Below are 21267 nucleotides of genomic sequence, written 5' to 3'. Positions count from 1 at the left end.
GCAGGCCTACCGCTGGTGGAGAAGGCCCTTGTGGTTTTCTTGCCCCGCTGTCCGCGCCCCTCGGTCCGCAGCTACCTCGTTCCCCGGTCCCCCCGCCCCTCGCGTGAAAGGGAAGAACCCGCGACCCCACCCCCTGCACGCCAGGTTCGGGAGAGTAATGGAGCCAGCTGTAGGTGTGAACACTCATTTATTTACATATGGTCATCGGTAGGCAAATAGCCCAGCCCAGCCTGCTCGAGGGTACAGATCTGGCACGGAACCTGCAGACTCTTCCTTTCTCCAGAGCTCCTGAAGGCGGAGGCCTGGAAGAACCAGGAGGTGTAGGCTTCTGCCCGAAAGCTAAGAAGTAAATCCAACGCCTCCATCTGATTTCTTTCCAAAAAGTTCATTTTGTTAAGTCCTCCGACTTCCCAGTTCTGCCCTGTTCATACTCTTTGCTCTCCTACTGCCCACCCACCCAAGATTGTTAATAATAATAACAACAATAATACTGTAATAATATTAATAATACTTCACATTTGTACGAAGCTTACAGAATGTTTTCACATGTAGCATCTCATCTGAGCCTCCCAACAGTTCTGTGAGGTAGGTATTTTTCACCTCCCTTTTTACAGACGGGATAACTGAGGCTCAGAGAGGAAATGGGATTTGCTCAAGGCCACACAGCTAGTTAGTGGTAAAGCTAGGACTTGATCCCAGCACCCCATATTCAAGTCCAGTGTTCCAACACCACAGCTACCACTGTAAAGTGGAGTGACATTTCTTACCCCTGTCAGGCCTGAGGGACGGCCTAAGGAGGGAAGAGGCTGAGACTTCTCGGACTAGGGGAGGGAAGCGCTCAGCAGTGACGAGGGGAGTCGGGGTACTTGGCCTTCAACTCCTGTTTGAACTGGCGGTAAAGGATCTTATTGTGCTGATTTTCGGCCTCCTTTTGGGGATGGAACTTCAGAGCTTCCTTGAAGCCCTTATGAACCAGGAAACCTTCGTTCAGCACCTCGAAATCAAATCCTGCCACGTGCAGCTCACAGGCCTGTTGGGGGAGAGACAGGTCAGCGAAGTTGGATGACACTTCTAGGGCCAAGACTGACATCCCTAAAGCCTCTCTCCAGCATCCCCACTCCTCTGGAGGCATCCTGGATCTTCCACACCATCCAGCCACCTCCTGAACTATGACTGTCCTTCCTCATTGGCTCTTTTCCATCCAGGACTACTCATAGCTCCCAGAGCCCGCCATTCCTCCTACCCCCTTTCCCCTGCCCTCTCCCTTTTGGGCACCTGGCTGATGCGATTGAAGCCGTACTGCCGAAAGCGCTCGTCGAAAGTGGGCACCTTGCCTCCGGCCACGTAGAATGGTTCCCAGGGGTCCTGCCAGGGAACCACATAGGCAGGCCTCAGCAAGGTCTCTTCTGGCAGGTTGACCCAGCGGGAGTAGTTGGTGGGCGCCTGGCAGGGCGTGCACAGCCCATAATAGAAGGGCCGCACCTCGCCTACTTGATAGAGCTGCAACAGCTCGTTCTTGTTCGTGGGCATGCGGCGTGCTCGGCGGATCTCAAAGGCGGGCACCACCAGCGCTGTGCCCGCCCACTGCTTGCTCTGATCCAACATTTCCCTCAGTCCTCTCCATAGCCCCTCGCTGGGCACCATGTCCACGTCGATTACCAGGGCATAGTTGGCCCCCTCACGGGCCAGATTCCTCAGCAGATTATTGGGGTAGGAGACATTGGTGCCCAGCGCATAGTTGATCCCGGGCTGGGCCACCCTGGCTAGCTTGTCAAAGACCTCCTGGCAGGACCGCAGCAGGGCAAACTCCCCCGGTTCCCGGGGATCGGGCACAGCGGCCTCATAGCGCGAGGGGCACACAAGGTGCATGGCCACCCTGGCGCGCATATCAGGGCAGTGGCTGCTCAGCGCGTAGGTCAGCACCGTGGCTAGCTGCGCCTCCTCCTTGGTGGCCGCGAACACCGACACGGACAGCGGGCCCTCCCAGCGTTCCAACAGGCCCGACAGGTGCAGCAGGTTGTCTACGCTGGCATGCGTGGCCAGGATCACATCATTGGGGTCCATGGTGGTCTTCAGGAGGCCCCTGTAGACTCGGTAGTCGCCACTGGCGTCCAGGACGCCTCCAGAGGCCAGAGCGGTACGGAGCTGCGCCTTGACCTGGTCCACGGACCGCGGGGACGGGGGAAAGAACTCGAAATACTGGTCTTGCTCCTCCTGCCCGTGCAGCCCGGACAGCAGCGACAGGTAGAGCAGCTGCAGCATCGCCACCAGCATTAGCGCGGCCAGAAGCAGCTGGTAGAAGGCGCACCGGATGGCGTAGGACATCTGCATGGCTCTCGGGGCTCCGAGCGCGCAGCAGGGACCACCGGGCCGCAGCCTTTGCCAGCCGCCGCAAGCCCGGATTTACCGCAGCCTGCCGAGCGCAGCCGAAGCGAGCCGAGGCGAGCCGAGCCCGGCGTAGCATCCCCTCCCGAGAGGGGCTCGGGGTGCGCCAGCTCGCCCCCTGCGCGCGAGGAGGAGCTACTGCATCCGCCGCCGCGCCGCGCTTTGCAAACCCTGAAAGTGCCCGCGGCCGCGCCTGCCGGGCTCCCGGGGGTATGCACCCCTCCCTCCGGGTCAGTGCGAGACCCCCTGGACCAGGCGCGTCCTGAAACCCCGGCGCGCTCGCCCCCGCCTTAGGGAGGGGAAACCGTGGCAGAGCTCGGTTGCAGCTTGGTGAAGGATGGCGCGGGTTCGCGGCTGCGGCGGGCGGGAAGGAACACAAAAAGCCCCTTTCTTTCCGCTTTCTCTCCCCCCGCCAGCTCCTGCGAAATCCACACTGTAGAGTGGATGCTGGGGGCTCGGAAGGTGCGGAAGAGATGAGAGATAAGGGTGTGTGGAACAAGACGCCTTACGTGGGACGAGGTGGCCGAGTGGTTAAGGCGATGGACTGCTAATCCATTGTGCTTTGCACGCGTGGGTTCGAATCCCATCCTCGTCGGTCGCGTTTTACACGGCGTGAGGGGTGTACTTTTCTGCTTTCCTATAGGAAAGGGGCCAGAGGTTCAGCGGCACCCAGAAGACCCGAATTGGAATTCTGGCTGATGCCAGACTTGTGACCACTATGTCATCTGCAGTAATTAGAGAGGCCACTCGGGAGGTGCCACCCTAGTGTCCAAAGTAGTGGAATTTGGAAATGGTGAGTGTGATCACTTAAATAATTACTCTTTTCAGCCCACTGATTCCCCTCCCGCTAGCAATTCTCCCAGAGCGGACACCATGTGTCCACACACCTCTCCCCTCCTCCCCAACACAGTTTAAGCAAGAGACCTATAAGATTCTAACAGTAGCTAACGTATACAGAAGGCGCTTAATACGTGTTTGTGAAATAATTGATCCATGGACTGTTCAGAAGAGGAAAGGCTGTGGGGAAGGGGAGGTACTTCGACTGCTAAATCAATGATATGTAATAACTATTCGTGCTTTGTGAATCTTGGGGAAGCAGCTTGGGGCAGACTAGGGAGGGCCTCCAGTTGCCAGGACAAGGTTTGCCCTCCTCTCTACAGGCAGTAGGAAGCCAAGGCTGTTGAAGTGAAGAGGACCAGGGGACCTATATTCTGCAACCCCAGCAGTAACACCTACTGAGCACCTGCTCCACACCAGGGGCTGTGTTAGGTACCCCTGATAGGGCCTTGCAGGACGCTCGACAGGTACTATCTTTGAAGGTTTTCACTGGTGACCTGTACTGGGAGAGAGGAGAAATGAATGTGCAGATCCTTTTAGCACAAGCCTTGCAAACCGAAGGCTCGGACGTCAGATTTGGTGCTGTTAGGGTCTTTTTTGACCTGCTCGGTGTTGAAAACAACCATTTGAATCACGTTAGTTGTTAACCTTGGTGAATCAGAAGATTTCACGGAAAATCCCCACTGCCAACTTCTGTCTTAAATTCCAAAAGATCTGGCAATTCCAGGCCTGCATTTCCACAGGGTGACAATCAACCAGAAGGTAAGAGTAGCTCACCTTTTGCAAATAGTTTTCTCTTTGCTAGAGTCTCAACCCTGCCCCTTCACTACTCACCCTGGCCCTTTGGGCATTTGACTTTCATCTGCAGCGCTCACATAATACCACCTCCACTGAAGATCTGCCCAGGCATCTGCTCCCAGTACCTTCCACCTCCCCCGCGCTGCAATGCTAGCCACATAGCAGGCAGCAATCTGTGTTTGTTGAATGAGTGAATAGGAAGCTTCTGAAGTGTCCCCAGTGGCCTTGGCATAAGGGGAGACTGACAAGTAGTGGCTGGGCCTCACTGAGGTGTCAAGATCAAGGAAAACCGCATAGAAAATCCAGAGGAAGGTCTACAGACTGCTATTGTGGGCGGAAAGGCCTGGCTGGGGAGACACGCTGTCTGTGATGGAGCAGAGCATGAGAGAGTCAAAGACCAGAGTTGAAAACCATTAATAAGGGGTCTGCTTTCCACATACCTTACTCTCTGCGTCTCTTCCCTCTGGCCATTCCTGATTATATATCCCTTTATAATGAACCTGTAAACCAGCGAGTGAAATATTTCTCCGACTGCTGTGATTTGCTCTAGCAAATTAATCAGATCCACTGAAGGGACTGCTGGAACCTCTGATTGACAGCCAGTTGGTCAGAAGCACAGGTGACAACCCGGACTTCCAACTGGCATCTGAAGGGCAGGCGGTCTGGTGGGGCTGAGCCAGTCGGCTGTGGGATCTGATGCTGTTTCCAGGTAGATGGTGTCAGAATTGAGTTGCATTGTAGGACACTCAGCTGGTGTCAGAGAATTGCTTGGTGTGGGGGGAAAACCCACGCATCAGAATTGGTGTCAGAATCGTATGTATAGAAATACAACTGAATTTTGTGTGTTCCTCTTGAATCTTCTAGTTTTGCTGAATTATTTTTTTAATGTTGATTTTTGAAAGAGAGAGAGAGAGAGAGCACAAGCAGGGGAGGGGCAGAGAGAGAGGGAGACACAGAATCTGAAGCAGACTCCAGGCTCTGAGCTGTCAGCACGGCTGAGCCACCCAGACGCCCCTCAATTTATTCATTAGCTGTAAGTGTGTGTGTGTTGGTGTGTGTGTGTGTATGTGTGTGTGTTGCGTGTATATTCTTCAGAATTTTGTTTTCTGTATATGTGTGTATTATATCATCTGTGAATATGGATAGTTTTGCTTCTTCCTTTCTAATTTGGATGCCTTTTATTTCTCTTTCTTGCCAAATTGCCAGAGCTAGAGCTTCCAGTACAACATTGAAAAGATGGAATGATAAAAGCGGGCTTTTCCCTGATCTTCGGGAGAGGCTTTCAGTCTTTAAACATTGAATATGACATGAGGTGTGGATTTTTCATAAATTTTCTTCATCAGGTTGAGGAAGTTCCCATCTATTCCTTGTTTGTTGAGTGCTTTTATCTTGAAAGGGTGTGGGGTTTTGTCACATGTTTTTTTCTGTATCAGTTGAGATGATCTTGTGTTTTTCCCCCTTCCCTCTATTAACGTGGTGTATTACGTTAAGTGGTCTTTTTATGTTGAACCACCTTGCATTCTGGAGGGGATCATGCTGGGTCATGGTATATAATCCCGTTGATGAGCTACGGGTTCTGTTTGCTAGCATTTTGTTGAGATTTTTACATCTATATTCATAAGGGATATTTGTTATTAAGTTTTCTTATGATGTCTTTATCTGGCTTTGGCATCAGGGTGGTACTGGTCTCATAGAATGAATGAGTTAAGAAGTGTTTCTCCGCTCTTGTATTTTTTGGAAGGGTTTGAGAGGATTGGTGTTTGTTCATTCTTTAAATGATTGGTAGAATTAGCCTGTGAAGTCATCCGGTCCTGGAATTTTCTTTGTTGGTACATTTCTGATTACTGATTCAATCTTGTTACTTGTTACAAGTATGTTCAGACTTGCTATTTCTTCTTTAATCGGTTTTGGTAATTTGTGTGTTTCTAGAATTCATTAATTTCATCTAGGTTTCTTGTTTGTTGGTGTACAACACAGTATTCTCTTAAAATCCTTTTTATTTCTGTATAATCAATAGTAATGGACCCGCTTTCCTTTCTGCTTTCAACAGTTTGGAGGTCCACTTTCTCTTTTTCTTGGTAGTCTAGTCAAAACTTTGTCCATTTTGTTGATTGTTTCAAAGAACCAACTTTGTTTCATTGATTTCCTCTGTTGTTTTTCTGCCCTCCACCCTAATTATTTATCATCTCCTTCTTTCTGTTAGCTCTGGGCTTAATTTGCTCTTCTTTTTCTAGTTCATTGAGGTGTAAAGTTAGGTCAGTGATTTGAGACCTTTCTTTTTTTTTCAGGACCCGGATATCAAGAACCTCACACTGCACCCACTGAGCTGGTCAGACACCCCCTTCTTCCATTTTAATGTAGGCATTTACAGCTATACATTTCCTCTCAGCATTGCTCCGGCCGCATCCCATACATTTCAGTGTGTTGTGTTTTCATTTTCTTTTGTCTCGAAGCATTTTCTAGTTGGTCTTTTGATTTCTCCCTCCTTCCTTCCTTCCTTCCTTCCTTCCTTCCTTCCTTCCTTCCTTCCTTCCTTCCTTTCCTTTCCTTTCCTTTCCTTTCCTTTCCTTTGAGGGGGGATTTTCAAGGCAGTTCTTTTATTTTTTACAGCAAAGCAATTGCAAGCTAATAGTAGAACATAGTATACATTGTATAGATTCTTTTTTTTTTTTTCAAAGTATTGCAGTATAGTTGACATACAATGTAATGTTAGTTCCAGGCTACAACCTAGTGATTCTACAGTTCCACATCCTCCTCAGTGCTCACCACATCCCACCTGTCACCACACAACGTTATAACAACATTACTGACTGTATTCCCTATGTGCTACTTTTCATCTCTGTGACTTCTTTGTTTTATAACTGGAAGTTTGTACCTGTTCATACCCTTTGCCTGTTCCACCTGTCCTCCCAGCCCCTTCTCCTCTGGCAGCCCAACAGTTTGTTTTCTGTATTTATGGGTCTGTTTCTGCTTTTTGTTTGTTTTGTTTTTCAGATTCCACATGAGTGGGTGAGATCATATGGTATTTGTTTTTCTCTGTCAGACTTACTTCACTTAGTATAATGCCTTCTAGGTTCTTCAATTGTAAATGGCAAGATCTTATTCTTTTTTATGGCTGAGTAATATTCCACTGTGTGTGTATGTGTCTCACATCTTTTTTTTTTTTTTCATTTTTAAAAATGTTTACTTTTGAGAGAGACAGAGCACAAGTGGGGGGAGGGGCAGAGAGAGAGGGAGACACAGAATCGGAAGCAGGCTCCAGGCTCCGAGCTGTCAGCACAGAGCCCGACTCAGGGATCGAACTCATGAGCCATGAGATCACGACCTGAGCCGAAGTCGGACGCTTAACTGACTGAGCCACCCAGGCGCCCCTCACATCTGTTTTATCCATTCATCCATCGATGGATACTTGGGCTGCTTCCATATCTTTTAACTTCTTTTTTAACCCAGTAGTTCAGAGTCTGTTGTGTAATTTGCACACATTTGTGAAGCGTCTACTTTTTGTTTATTGATTTCTAGTTTCATTCCATTGTGATTGGAAATGATACTTTGCAGGATTTCCATCTTTTAAAATTTATTGCAGTTTTGTTTGGTGACCTAATTTATGATCTATCCTGGGAGAAGGAAGTCCATTCTGGTGTTTGTAGGTGAGTGTTCTATGTGTGTCTGTTTGGCCTCACTAATTTACGGTGTGCTCAGGTCCTGTGTCGATCTTCTGTCTGGTTGTTCTGTGCTTCATTGAAAGTGGGGCACTGACATCTCCAACTATTCTTGTACAAGTGCGTATTTCTCCTTCAAATTTGTCCATTTTTGCTTCATATTCCTTTAGGATTTTGTTGTTAGGTGTGTATGTTTATAATTATTATATCTTCTTGATGGATTTACCCTTTTATGAATATGTAACATCTTCCTTTGTGTCTTAAATAATTCTTGCTGTAAAGCCTACTTTGTCTGATATTAGTATATTCACCCTTGCTGCCTTTTGATTACGATTTGCATGGAATAACTTTCCCCATTCTTTCATTTTCAGCCTTTTGCTCTAAAGTGAGTTTCCAGGGGCGCCTGGGTGGCGCAGTCGGTTAAGCGTCCGACTTCAGCCAGGTCACGATCTCGCGGTCCGTGAGTTCGAGCCCCGCGTCGGGCTCTGGGCTGATGGCTCGGAGCCTGGAGCCTGTTTCCGATTCTGTGTCTCCCTCTCTCTGCCCCTCCCCCGTTCATGCTCTGTCTCTCTCTGTCCCAAAAATAAATTAAAAAAAAAAATAAATAAAAAATAAAGTGAGTTTCTGGTAGACAGCATAGACAGCATATGGTTAAATCATTTTTTAATGTTTATTTTTGAGAGCGGGGGGTGGGGAGTGGGGAGGGGCTGAGAGAGAGAGACACAGAATCTGAATCAGGCTTCAGACTCTGAGCTGTCAGCACAGAGCCTGATGCGGGGCTTGAACTCACGAACCACAAGATCATGACCTGAGGCGAAGTCGGACGCTTAGCTGACTGAGCTACCCAGGCGCCCCTGGTTAAATCATTTTTTTTTTTTTATTATTTTATTTATTTATTTATTTTTAATTTTTTTTTCAACCTTTTTTATTTATTTTTGGGACAGAGAGAGACAGAGCATGAACGGGGGAGGGGCAGAGAGAGAGGGAGACACAGAATCGGAAGCAGGCTCCAGGCTCCGAGCCATCAGCCCAGAGCCCGACGCGGGGCTCGAACTCACGGACCGCAAGATCGTGACCTGGCTGAAGTCGGACGCTTAACCGACTGCGCCACCCAGGCGCCCCTGGTTAAATCATTTTTAATCCATCTAGCAGCCTCTGCCTTTTAATTGGAAAGTTGAATCAACTCACACACCAGGAGGCCTCTTGCGCATAAAAGGGTAAGAAACTAGTGAGGACTCGTTTCTCAAATGTTTGTGTCTCTCCACCAGGCCTATCTCAGCACTTGCCACCTAGAGCTCCCTACAAGCGTTTGCTGATGGCAGCTGGCTGCTTCTGAGGGAATCTGGGCCTGCTGGCAGAGCTGTGTCAGGCTGGGGAGGTGGCAGTGCCCAGAGGACTGGAATCAGGAGAGGAAGGAGCAGGTGCAGCCCATCAGTCCCAGTATTTGTTTCCAGCATCGGAAGCCAGCTACATACTGATCTAATGGGCAAGTTGGGCTGGGTCTGCCGGGAAGGAGGATGGGAAGGTTGTGACATCATAAGGACCTCTGAGGGGTGAGTGTCCTCTTTCTGGGCCCAGAAAGCATCCTCCACTGCTCAGCCTACCGTGGGCTTGCTCCAGATGACCGTGGACTGGCACCAGTGGGTTTCCCGGGACTGTTGCCTGGCCTGGGGGGGGGGGGTGTCTGGCAGGTCTAGGAACCCTTGGGTTCAACAGACAATGGTCTGTGAAGGTGGAGAAGGAGAAGGGGGTCAGGAAGTGTGTGGTCCTGTCCTCACATTTCCCAGTCCAAGGGTACAGCTAGACCTTGTGGTCCGTGCTGGTACCTCCAGGACCACAACCACTGTCTGGTACATTCAGTCTGTACTCCAGCCCCAGCCTCTCCCTAGGAGTTTCTGAAAGTCCCGATGCTCACTGCTTACAAATGAAAGGGCCAGGCTTTGACCCCAGAATGCTAGATCAGCTTACGTGCATTTAACCGCTGAGTTAAATGGCCTCTGAAGAGGCCACCACCCTCTTCTCTCCTGGATCTCTCCTCTGTCTACCCCCCTATTTGGGTCTCATCACTAAGGCCTTTCACCATTTGTTCCCAACCCACTGCTTCATCCTTATCCTCTCCCCGCTCGCCCTCTCTCACATCCTAGGTGCCACCCCCCTCCCCACCAGAAGTTCCCACTGCCCCCTGAATGTTCAGTGTCGGTGCCTTCCACCCTCCCTGGTACCTCTGCCTGGGATGCCCCTCCCCCACCTCAGCCCAGGAAACTCATTTTTCTTCTCTTGAGGCCTCAGGGCTGCCACCCTGACTTCCAAGAGGAATCCAGGCATCCTTTTTTGGACTCCTACACTACACACTTCTGTAGGGCCCTCACAGACCCCATCACCTGCTACATTCTGCTTCCTTGGCCTTGGGAGCAGGGACCGTGTCTCCTTTGTTTCAGGGTCACCAGACCAGCCAGGGCCTGGCACAGTGAATAGTGGTCATTTGGGGTCTCCCCTGTGGCTTTATTTCAGCTACCAAGGTCATATCGGTCATCTCACCTCTGAGCAGGGGCCCTGTGCTGGCTCAGCGCCTGGTATATAATAGCCGCTTCAGGGAATGTTCATGGAAGGCAGGAGGGCAAGTGGGCAGAAAGGCCGGTGCCTCTAAAAGCAAAAACCTGTGCTCTTCTCTGGGCTGGGCAGGGTAGTACGGATGTGTGGTGGAACAAGCCTTTCTTCCATCCCTCTAGAAAATTGGCTGACTGCCTCTCTGAGGCTCCATTTTTGAGGAGGAGGGCCTGGGGAGGCAGGGGACACCAGTGGAGGGGGAAAGCAATAGTTGTCCATGCAGCCAGGTGCTTTGCCCAGGAGCACAGGACATCATGTGGTCAAGAGGGCCCAGCAGAGGGATGCCCACGAATCCCTGCCCCTCTGAGGGCCTCAGTCATCCCATCTGTCAAATGGGTACAATTATCCCTACCCTACCCAGCTTATCAAAGCTGATAGAGCTGAAAGCGCTTTGGAAATAAAGACTCCGTGAATTGATGATACAAATGAAGAAGGTTGTTATTAGACCCAGGAGTGGGTTTGGAAGGAAAACAGCAAAAAGTGGGGAGCAAGTGCTTAGGACTCCTGCCTCGAGCCTCGTGAGGGAAGGAGAAGCAAGTAGTGGGCAGGAAGAACAGCACCTATAGGGAGGAGAGAGGTGGGGGCTGGGTCCCGGCTCGGCCATGGACCAGGTCATTTCCCCCCGAGATCCGGTTTCCTCACCTGTACAGAGGGACAGCACCGTCCCTGCCTGGCTCCCCCAAGTGTCTCAATGTGGCTTCCGTAAGAGAATGGGTGCGGGAGAGCTTTGCAAATTATAAAGTGGGGTGCACACATGTAAGCCGCCCGCAGCTCCGGGACCCAGGCCCAGCCTGGCTCTGGGGAGCGGGGACAGTAAGTGTTGGCTACGCAAACACTGTTTGAGGCCCAGATGGTCCTTTGAGTACCTTCAGATCCCTAATGCCCGTTCCTTCTCCCTGCTGCCCTCGGCCTCCCAGGCATCCTCTGCCCTGGGGTCTGAGACATCCGATCGTGGAGTTGCTGAGGCCTGGGGAGGGGCAGGCCTGCCCTGGGCTGGCCCCCACTCCCACTCTGAACCCCAGGCTGGGCCCCAGCAGCCACACCTGTGGCAAGACCCCGCTGGTGGCCTCCAGTGGCCACAGATCAGCAAGCGCGTGTCTTGAGATTAACAAATGTACTCTTGATGGTGAGGAAGGGCCATGGTCCTTGGCCCTCTTTCCCCGATCGGCACCTGTGCAGAGAGGTCTTGTGTGCCTCTGAATAGTCTGTCTCTGTGATTCAGCTCCACTGCTGGGGGTGGGGGGTTAGAATGACCGCTGGTGAATTCTTCCTCGCAGCCCCCAAATGGACACCAGCCCGGGAAGGAGAGCAGCACCCACTTGCAGGTGGCACTTCCAGACCGAGGGGCACCAGCCCAGCAGAGGCTTGGGCCCGGCTCGCCATTCCCCCTGCACGGGGGTCTCAGCTCCGAAGGGGTAGCGAAGAGAGAGCCGTGGGCGAGCCCGGAACGGAGCATTCAGAGCAACGCCTTGAAGAGGAAGGAGAGGGCGGCTCCACAGGAGAGCCCCAGGGCCAGGAAGAAGGTCATGAGGGTGCCGGCCACCTCCCTCTCATGTGGCAGCACCTGCCTAGAACACACGGGAGCAGGCTCTTAGAAAACATCGGGCCAATCCTGGACCCAGCCCCAGTGCCCTGTGCCCCCCTTACGACAGGACACCTCACTTCAGTTTCCCGATCTGTAAAACGAGGCCACTGACGGGGACATCTCTCATGCCCTGCAAGTCCAATATTACAGGACTCTAGACTCCACTGCCTTCCCTCTTGACAAAACGTCCCCAGCCTGGTTGTCCCCGTCACCTTTCCTCTCTCTGGATTCTCAGCTCCGTTGTCCCCAGCGTAAATAGTCCGTGAACCCTCCACTTTTGATCAACACCTTCGCTCCCCTTCAACTGAGAATTTGGGGGGAGTAGCTGGGCCCTAAGGAATGATAGTTCAACCCATTTGTTTCACAAGTGAGGAAACAGGCCCAGGGACGAGGTCCTAGAACCAGTGTCTGGGCTACTTTATTGGCAGGAACCTCGGGCTGGGGCTTCCTCTCCCTTCCTGTCCCGGGGCCGGCTCGGCAGGGAAGGTCTGACCTGACAGGGTGGCTGGCACCTAGAGACAGCCAGGGCTGGGCTGGCAGGAAGCAGAGTGGACCCTCTCCTGCAGGCCGTCCCCCTCAAGAAGAGCTAGGCCACCTCCCCACGCCCAGGCCCACCCTCCCGACCCCCAGACCTGGGCGCCAGGCACATGGTAAGGGACATCAGGTAACCGTTGGACACCGCGAAGAGCAGCATGAAAGTGATGAAGTAGGCATCCTGCGGGAAGAGGACGGGCAGCCGGGACCTCTCGGGCACGTGGCACAGCATGAAGAGAGGCACGAATAGGACGCGCAGGCAGACGAGCAGGGGCAGCAGCCGGCTGTCCTCATCCGGCTGTGGCAGAAGCCGGGGTGAGGAGGTGCCCGGAGCCCACCCCGGACAGACTGTCACTTCCCCTGACCTGTGACTCTACATGAGCCGGTGAGGACCCGGCCCCCAGGCCTCCAGAGAGTGAGGGGCTGGGCCAAGGCCACCCAGCCATCAGGGACTGGCCTGGGGCTCGCCTCTGCCCTTCCAAGCTCCAGCTTGGGCTCTCTCCGTGGCAGAACTGGAAGAGACCTTAGACACCATCTTTGGTTTTCAAGCTGGGTTCCTCCAAGTACCCTTGGGGGTTCCGCAGACCCCTTCGGGGCACATGGGGTTGCTGAATGGGATTGGAAGCCGGGGATCCAGGCCCCATCCTAGCTTGGATCAGAGCAACTCCTCTTCAGTCTCCTTTATTTATTGTATCTCCTTGGAAGATTTCATTTAAAGAAGGAGCACCTTGGCTAAAAGCAGTCCAAACACTAGAATCTTGTCCAGCGTCTCATTTGGTACGGGAACCTCCGTGTAACATTCCCTGAGGACCGAGGGCTGGGTTCTGGGCTGGATGCTGGGGAACATAGGCCATTTGGACGTGGCTTCTGCTTTCAAGGAGCTCACGGTCCAAGCCCTGGCTTGCATACCTCCAGGGGCCGGGTGCTCACTACCTCTTGGCCAGCTGTTCTGTTGCCAGACCTAGAGTGGTCAGACTTTTAGGAAACCACCTTTCTGTGCTCTTTCACACCCTCTGATCTCCAACTGCTTCCTGAAACCATCGGGCCCCCCCAGCCCAGGTATGCTCACCCATAGGAAGTAAGAGGTCAGACTCCGCCCCACCCAGTCCATGATGTTAAAGAGCAGGAAGCAGCAGATAGGGTTGAAGAACTGACCTGGGAGAGAAAGAGGGCTCATCCTGGTCCCTCCTTCCTCTTTCCTCCTCCTCCCCTTCATTCCTCCTCCCTCCCTCTCCCCTGCCCTGCCCTGTTCTGCTTCCCAACACTCACTCCACTTCCCAGGACTGGTGGAGCTGGTCACCATGGCTGTGATAGCAGGGAAGACAGACAGGGTGACTGCGAAGACCAACACAAGGCACAGCGCCGTCAGCCAGATCTGGGAGCCAGAGGCAGGGGTGTAAGCAGCGGGGCAGATTAGAGCCCAACGCGCAGCCCCAACCCCCAAGCGCCAAGCGCCGGCCGGGGCACAGGACACCTGGGGCCTGGCCTAACTGTGTTCCTGGCCCACTATGACCCTGATACCTTGAAGCGGACGCAAGTCTTAAGGCCCCATTCCATTCTAAGGGTCTTTAAAGAGGGCTGGAGAGAGCAGCTCTCTCTTCCCCAGGGATGGTGGTTGGGGGCCATGGCCAAGCCAAACCTTTTGGAAGACAATGAAAACTGAAGGTTTTCCTGGCTTCTGGATCTCCTCTGGCTCCAGCTCTGGCTCCTTCTCAGCGTCAAGGTCCAGAGTCAGGGCTACCTTCTGGGGGCTGTTGGGAATACTGTTCTTCTCATCTGGGGCAAGAGGGGAGGGCAGGGTCATGCCTGTGACAGCCAGGCTCGATGGAGGGCAATTCCCAGCAGTTAAAACAAGTGACCCTCCTCCAGCTCAGCATGTAGGCAAGGAGAATTAACTATGGAAAGATGCTAAGCTACTATTATTAAGCACAGGCATGTGTCAGGCAGAGTTAAGCACCTTAGATGGATTATCTCACTGCTACTCCTTTGCAAATAAAGAGACTGAGGCTCAGAGGGGTTAAGTGACTGGCCTAAGGTCACACAGCTTAGATGTTGTGAGACCAGGGTTCAAACAAATGCATTTCGAGCCAGAACGAGCATGCTGGAGCTCTACTGTCCCCCCATTTTATAGAGGAGAAAACCGATGCCCAAAAGGCAGCAGGGATGACTTGACTCCCACTGAGTTCCCTTCATGATCTTCTGTGTCTGCTCACGCAAGGCTACCAGGGGGAGGACTCTAGATGGGGACGGAGGGAAGACGCTTCCCTGTGGAGGTAGCTTCAGCCTCCCCTGGGTCTTCCACTTCCCCAGCGGGGGCCCCAGCTCACCAGACTGGAGGAGCTCAGCTTTGGTCTCCAGCTCCTGACCTTGCGCCTGCAATGGTTTCTTGGCTAGGTAGTAGCGTGCGAACTCCTGCAGAAGGAAAGCGTTGGGCCTGCCTGGCTCGGCTGAGGTGTCCGGATCCCTCTCCACCCTGTCGACCTAGAGGCTGGAGTCCCCCAGGGGCTGACTCCTTTGGGGATCAGGTCCCCTCCTCCTCCCCTGGCCCCTCTCAGGGCCTCAGACTCAGAGCTGTATCTGAGATGCTCTGAAGTGGGGCCTTGAGCCCAATACCAACCAGGCTCACCAGGTGGGGCAGGCTCAGGTAACACACAATAGACGTGAAGATGCCCACGCAGGGTGTGACGAAGTACCCCAGGGCGGAGGTCTGGGCATCCACGCCACCTGTGCAGAAACTTCAGCTGCAGACTGGAGGGGGCTGGTCCCACTGGCTCCCACGGCGGCTGAAGCCTCCTGTCCCACTTCCCATCATGCACTTCTCAGATTCACCTCCAGGCCTCCGCTCACTGACAAACTCAGGAACCTGTGCAGGGCCCCAGCCCAGCCCCGCCCTTTGCTTCTCTCACTCCTCCCTACTTGTCATTTTTGTTGATCACCTGTTACGTGCTCATTATTACTGCATACACCTTACAATCTGGGGACAGAGCTGTAAGAATCGTTTAGATGGGAAAACTGACACAGGTGAAGTGCCCTGTCCAATGTCCCCGGCTGGGGAGCAGTGGAATTAGGATTTGGACCAAGTTGATCTGAATCTCAAACTTGTCCCCCCCGCCCCTTCCCTCAAACCCAGGTTGCTGCCACAAACCCCTATCAGCCTCAGGAATCCTGCCCCTGGCCCTATGGTAACCCATTCCTTACCTGGTCCTTCTCTCACTGTAGAGCCCAAGAACCCTACTCCCTGTCCCCAAACCCAACCGCCAGCTTCCCATCACCTCCATCTTTACCAGAACCAAAGGCATCTCACTCCTAGCACACTGTCTCTGCTCCCAGAATCCCAGAGGCCACCCCTGCCCTCCAGCCACCCAGTTCCACTCACTGGCCATGGCCATGAGCATGGCAAGAGCAGCGAAGATCCCAGCCAGGCCCTGGCCACTGAGGAAGAGGGTGCTGTAGGTGGAAGGCATGGTGCCCAGCTGCCCGAAGAGGCTGCCCTGCAGAACTGCACAGAAGGCTGTGGAGGGATAGGAGTGGGGCCGCCGCTCAACTAGACAGGCCTTGGAGGCTTCTCGGAGGAGGTGTTGGCAGACTCTGGACTAAGTTGGGCAGGCGTGAGACTCTGGGCCCTCTGGTGTATCAGCCCCCATTCTTTCCTCTGCTCAGGTGTAGCCATAGGTCTGAGGCGCCTGGGGCCAGGAGGCCTCATCTTAGGTCACTGTGGGTTTGGGACAAGTGGCTCTTCTTCTCCCTCTGGGCCTTGGTTTCTCATCAGGGATAGGAGGGCTGCTGTCCTCCCTTCTTGGATATGTGGGGCCCTTTTCACTTACAAAGAAGAGGCTGGGCTAAAGCCCTGGGTGGACTGGGTGGGGAGGTGGGGAGGTGGGGAGGTGGGGAGGGGCAGCGGTGCTCACAGTTGATGAACCAGACAGAGGCCATGGTGATGGAGAAGAAGGGCCCAGGGCTCATGTCCACCTTGACCAACACTGCCGTCAGGGCAAAAAGCAGCAGGATGGCCAGCAGGCTGCCCAGAATCCGCACCGTCTCAGGGATGCTGCTCACAAGGAGGGGCAGAGTGGACATCAGCTGGGCCCAGGCCAGGCAGGGGGAGGTGGGCAAGAGATTGAGGCCAGGGCTGGACAGAGGCACCTGGAGGGGACATGCAGGGGGAGTGGAGGAAGGATGGGAGTTCTGACCTGGGCCCAGATGGAGCTTCCTTAGCTGGGCGGGGGAGGGGCCACAGAGGGTGGGGAGCCTGAGGGGCAAGGTCTCTCACCACTGGTACAGGAAGGAGTTGAGGAGCGTGAAGAGCAGCAGGGGCAGCTGGGACAGCAGCGTCACCCAGTTGTTGAAGTTGAAAGTGTCTGCAGGGCCTGTGTGGTTGGTGCCCAGGGTCCCAGCGGTGTTGTTGGCCCCTGCCAGCCGCCCCTGGAAGTACTGACAGGATGCCAGAGGAGGGGGTACAGGGTCACCCTCCAACCTACCCTGAGGAACCCCCCAGCCTTCCCCCTCCGCCTCCTCCCATGCTTGGGATTGCTCAGTTAACGTCCGCGGGAGCTGTCTGTTTGTCCTTGTACTGATCCCAGCACCTGGCACACAGTGGGAGCTCGATGAATGTGCACTGAATTGAACAGCAGAGGGCTGGGACAGGGCCCAAGCCCTAAGAACCCCCAACCTGGGCCTTGCTCCATCTCTGAATCTTCGGTGCCTGGGTTCCAGCCTTCATCCCCCACTCCTGCAGCAGCTTCCAGATTGCTGAGTATTCATTGAGTGCCTACTGTAAGCCAGGCCCTGGCCTAGGTGCTGACCAACTACATTCTCTCTAGAACACATACTCGTCCAGTGTCTGTTTAACCTCCCCATCCGTCCTCCCTCCCCGCCCCCCCCCCCTGCCCCCGCCACTGCCCATGGCTCCCTGCGGGGCAAAACCCTGAGGTTTTAGAATGGCATTTGGGGCCCTTCAGGACCAGAGCCCAGCCTCTCTCTTGTGCCGCATCTGGGCTCTGCTGCTAAGCTTTAGGTACCCCAGGCTCTGGTCCTTTCTCTGAACAGGCTGCATCGCTGTCACCTCCACGTGGAATGCCTTCTCCCTTTCCTTCCACGCCCCCCCCCCATCACCCCGGCCAAACACCAATGCTTTGCCTATCCTTCTCCCAAGTTACAAATCACCTCTTCTGTGAAGCAGAAGGAATCACTCCCCCCCCCCCCCCCCCCGCTTCCGGGGGCCTACTGGATTTTACTCCAAGCCTGGGATGCTGAGTGTCATGTTACATTATTAATAGCTCTTTGCACCCAGCTCCCTCTCAAGACCAGGGGCTGATTAATCTTTGAGTCTCCGGGGCCCAGCACAGAGCCAGGCACTGAAGAGACATCTTGAAAGTTATTGAACTGAATGTATATGAATAACCCAGTCCTAAAAAGAACACAAACCCCACATTTCTTCCTTCCCTTGAGAGAATGTAAGCTCCATGAGGATCCAGGCTCCCTCTGTTATGTTTCCTCCTGCAGCCCCAGTGCCAAGAACAGGGCCTGGTTCACAGTAGGTACACATTACTAACTGGTGGATGAATGAATGTAAGCCGTGCTTGGATAATCCGCTTTTGGAGTGGGTTAGCCCAGGGATGACTTAACCAGGGAATAATACAAACAGGGGTGGTGGATGGGTAGCTCTTTGCTAGTTCCAGAGCCCCCCCCCCCCCCCCCCCCCGAGCTGGTAGCCTTGCCCCTGTAGGATCTGGGCATCTCTGAAAGCTTGGCCTTTCCTATCCGTGAAAGGGGCACTCGCCCTCTCTGAGGCTCGGTGCTTCAGCGGACAAACGTGCAAACGGGCATGATGAGGAGTCAAAGGTGGCATGGTGTGGAAAGCGCCTGGCACGCCTCTGGTCCAAGGCGATGGTGGTTGTGGCCATGGGGCTGGCACTCCAGCCGCGAGTCTCACCGGGATGGCCGTAATGAAGAAGTTCCAGGGAAGGAGAGTGCCCAGCCCCAGGATAAAGAAGCTGATCCCGACCAGGTGGTAGCTGTGGGGATCAGTCAGAAGGTCACCCCTAGGACGCGACGCCTCGGCTGCCGCCCCCCCTCCACGCCTCCCGGGTCGCCCCCTCCGGAGAGCGGACTACAACCCCCATCACCCCGGCTCAGGCAGCCCAGGGAGGCGGCTGATGGGAATTGTAGTTCCATCCAGTCCGCTTTGAGCCTTGGAGCGCCCGAAGGGAGCGGGTCTGCGCTGCCCACCGCCACCCGGATCCTCGTCCGCGCCCCACCCAGCGCCCAACTCGCCTGTCCTGTGGGGCGTCTCCTCGCGCCATGGCCGCCCAGCGGGATGCGCCGGGGTGGGAAGGAGGTTGGGTGCTGCACCTGCACCTACGCCGGGGCCCGGGGGCCAGAAAACCCGGGAGGCTGTGTCCTGCGGGCGGTAGACAGAGCGCGGAGGGGGTCGAGTCTCCCCGAAAGGGGCGGGGACGAAGCGGGAGCAGGGGAGGAAGGCCTGGAACGATTTCTGCGGGTGTCAAGCTCCGCAGGATCGAACCTCGCTCCGCCCCCGGGGCGGGGACAGAGGGTCGCACCACTCCTCCCTACCTCCCCCCGGCGGGGACTCCGGACTCCAGCCTGGGACCCTGCCCGACCTCGCGCTCCCGGCACGCACGGCTACCCTCGCCATCCCGTGCGGCTTAGAGGCGGCTGCCCCGGGAAGGTCCCCTGCTGTCTCCCCCGTCCGCGGGCGCCCGTCTCGGACCTCTGCGGTTTGAATATGCAGATATGCACCCCTCTGCGGTGGGGGAGGTACCCCGCCCCTCCTCCGTCCGGAGCTGGGGAGCCGACCTGGTGCGGCTGCTTCCCCCTCCGCCAGCTCGGAGGTGGTGCCAGAGCCGTGCCGCGCGGGGTGACGCCGAGCCCTCCGGGGAGCCGGCTCGCCCAGGGGTAACCTGAGCGTCTGCCGCCAGCGGTCCTGGAGGGCTGCGCGGAGCTGGGTGCTTCGGGAGACCAAGGAGAGGGCCAGGCGTCCCCAGGCGGGTCTGGAAGACAGACAGACAGACTGCCTCTTCTCCTCCAAGCGGGTGCCCGGAGAAGCTCCGTGTCTTTGGGGGCGCACTGCGGAGGCGTGGGCCCAGCGGGGCATCCGGGCGGGCTTCCCGGTGACCGAGGAGCTGCGTTCGGGGCAGCAAGGGGTTAAGCAAAGGCTCAAGAGGGAAGGGTGACCCGGAGGTGCCCTCCCACCACCGCCGCTAAACGAACAAACAAACAACTTTCGGCGATCCCGGGTCTCATCACATCAAACCTATGAAGATGCACCTACCTCCCACCTCTTTTTTTTTTTTTTTTTTTTTTTCCTGTGCAAAACTTTGAAAAGATTATAGACCATGGCCATTTTGAAATTAATTTGCTCTAACTCATGGAATTTACAAGTGGGTTTGTTTGCTCCGCAGTCACGGTGCATATAAATGCTGATCTAAATTACAAATTACTGTCATAAGTAATGAAATTTTATGATCCCTTCCAGATTACGTGTGTGTGTGTGTGTGTGTGTGTGTGTGTGTGTGTGTGTGTTTTAGCCGACTGGGAGTCTACGGGGCAAAGACTGTGTTGTCTGGTTCAGTGTTTTATTATTGCAAACATCTAGTACCACTGACTGGTTGTAGTAGGTGTTTGATAAATACTTGGTGAATAAATGGATTGTAATAACACACAAGTGATTTGAGGGAGAACAGAGACAGCATTAAATTACACTGAAAGAGAAAGTTATTCTCTTTTCAATTTGCTTTCAAGCCTCCAGAATATGTCAAGGGGAAAGTCTCAACTTGGTGCTAACGTGTTTCTAAGGCCTCTTGGTCTCGCTCCTTCTTTCTCTAACAAAAAGCTGGCATCAGGGTTTCTGCTGACAATTTCATATAAATAGAGGTTCATAACTTTTATGTTCCTTCTCTCTGTTTTTATTGTTGCTTTATTTTTTGGACTATGGATGCTAGCTTCCTATAATAATGATGTACTCTTTTCTTTGAAAAATAAAATTATGTCTAATTTAATAAAGAAATGTTCATAAGTTTATTAGAATTAAATAAAGATTAAATAGAAATAAATTAAAATATAAGCTTGTTAAATAATGAAATATTAAATTTTTATAATTTATTTAAAAATAAATGTGTTTATAGTACACCTGAAACTAATGTAACATTGTGTGTCAACTATGCCTAAATAAAAAGGTATAGAAGAGAAAAGATAAATTTTCTTATAATTTAAAGTAAATTCAAAATTAATTTATGAAAAATGAGTCATTTAAAGGAAATTAAGTAGGGGCACCTGGCTGTCTCAGTCAATGGATCTAACGACTCTTAATCTCGGGCTTGTGAATTTGAGCCCCACACTGGGTATAGAGATTACCTAAAAATAAAATCTTGGGGGGGGACACATGAGTGGCTCAGTTGGTTAAGCTTCCCACTTAGGCTCAGGTCATGATCTTGCAGTCCATGGGTTCGAGCCCTACGGTGGGCTCTGTGCCGACAGCTCAGAGCCTGAAGCCTGCTTCAGATTCCGTCTGTCTGTCTGTCTGTCTCTCTCTCTCTCTGCCCCTCCCCCACTCACTCTCTGTCTCTCTCTCTCTCTCTGCCCCTCCCCCCTCGAAATAAATAAATAAAACTTAAAAATAAATAAGATCTTTAAAAAAGAAAGAAAATTCAGTAAAAGGGACTGCAGGGTGGGCACAGCTGTGGCGCAGGTTGAACGGAAGGACATGAACAACTGAGGTTCGGGGACACTGCATTTGTTGAGGCGTGAGTGAAGGAGGTGAGGGAATCTCGGGGACAGAACAGCTTGTACCAAGAGCAGGGACGTGAGAGTGCTGGTACATTCTGAGACATACAAATAGATCCC

The 21267-nt window shown here is 53.4% G+C and overlaps 2 protein-coding genes, 1 long non-coding RNA gene and 1 other non-coding gene across 4 annotated transcripts; 2 read left to right on the top strand and 2 right to left on the bottom strand.

Annotated features, from left to right (window-relative positions):
- Nucleotides 1-170: 170 nt before the first annotated feature.
- Nucleotides 171-2456, bottom strand: B4GAT1 (beta-1,4-glucuronyltransferase 1). Its single transcript, XM_019415060.2, has 2 exons — nt 1276-2456; nt 171-1030 (listed from the first exon to the last, which is right to left on the bottom strand). The coding sequence occupies exons 1-2, from the start codon at nt 2329-2331 to the stop codon at nt 839-841; spliced, it is 1248 nt and encodes a 415-aa protein (XP_019270605.1). The 5' UTR covers nt 2332-2456; the 3' UTR covers nt 171-838.
- Nucleotides 2457-13161, top strand: LOC128776134 (uncharacterized). The gene is made up of 3 exons (XR_008421085.1): nt 2457-3178; nt 8948-9232; nt 11564-13161. It is a non-coding gene; the product is annotated as an uncharacterized LOC128776134 (long non-coding RNA).
- Nucleotides 2899-2980, top strand: TRNAS-GCU (transfer RNA serine (anticodon GCU)). The gene has a single exon. It is a non-coding gene; the product is annotated as a tRNA-Ser (tRNA).
- SLC29A2 (solute carrier family 29 member 2) lies at nt 10707-19581 on the bottom strand. The gene is made up of 12 exons (XM_019415059.2): nt 18679-19581; nt 18338-18419; nt 16676-16836; nt 16314-16453; nt 15782-15916; nt 15032-15129; nt 14733-14817; nt 14045-14181; nt 13675-13780; nt 13475-13560; nt 12504-12703; nt 10707-11854 (listed from the first exon to the last, which is right to left on the bottom strand). The coding sequence occupies exons 1-12, from the start codon at nt 18705-18707 to the stop codon at nt 11743-11745; spliced, it is 1371 nt and encodes a 456-aa protein (XP_019270604.2). The 5' UTR covers nt 18708-19581; the 3' UTR covers nt 10707-11742.
- Between the last annotated feature and the right edge of the window lie 1686 nt (nt 19582-21267).

The sequence above is a fragment of the Panthera pardus genome, unplaced genomic scaffold (assembly GCF_024362965.1).
Source record: "Panthera pardus isolate Hobbes unplaced genomic scaffold, ASM2436296v1 HiC_scaffold_12, whole genome shotgun sequence".
NCBI classification, from domain to species: Eukaryota; Metazoa; Chordata; class Mammalia; order Carnivora; family Felidae; genus Panthera; species Panthera pardus.
Note: the sequence above shows the minus strand (reverse complement) of the source record. Positions and strands in the feature narration are given on the sequence as shown.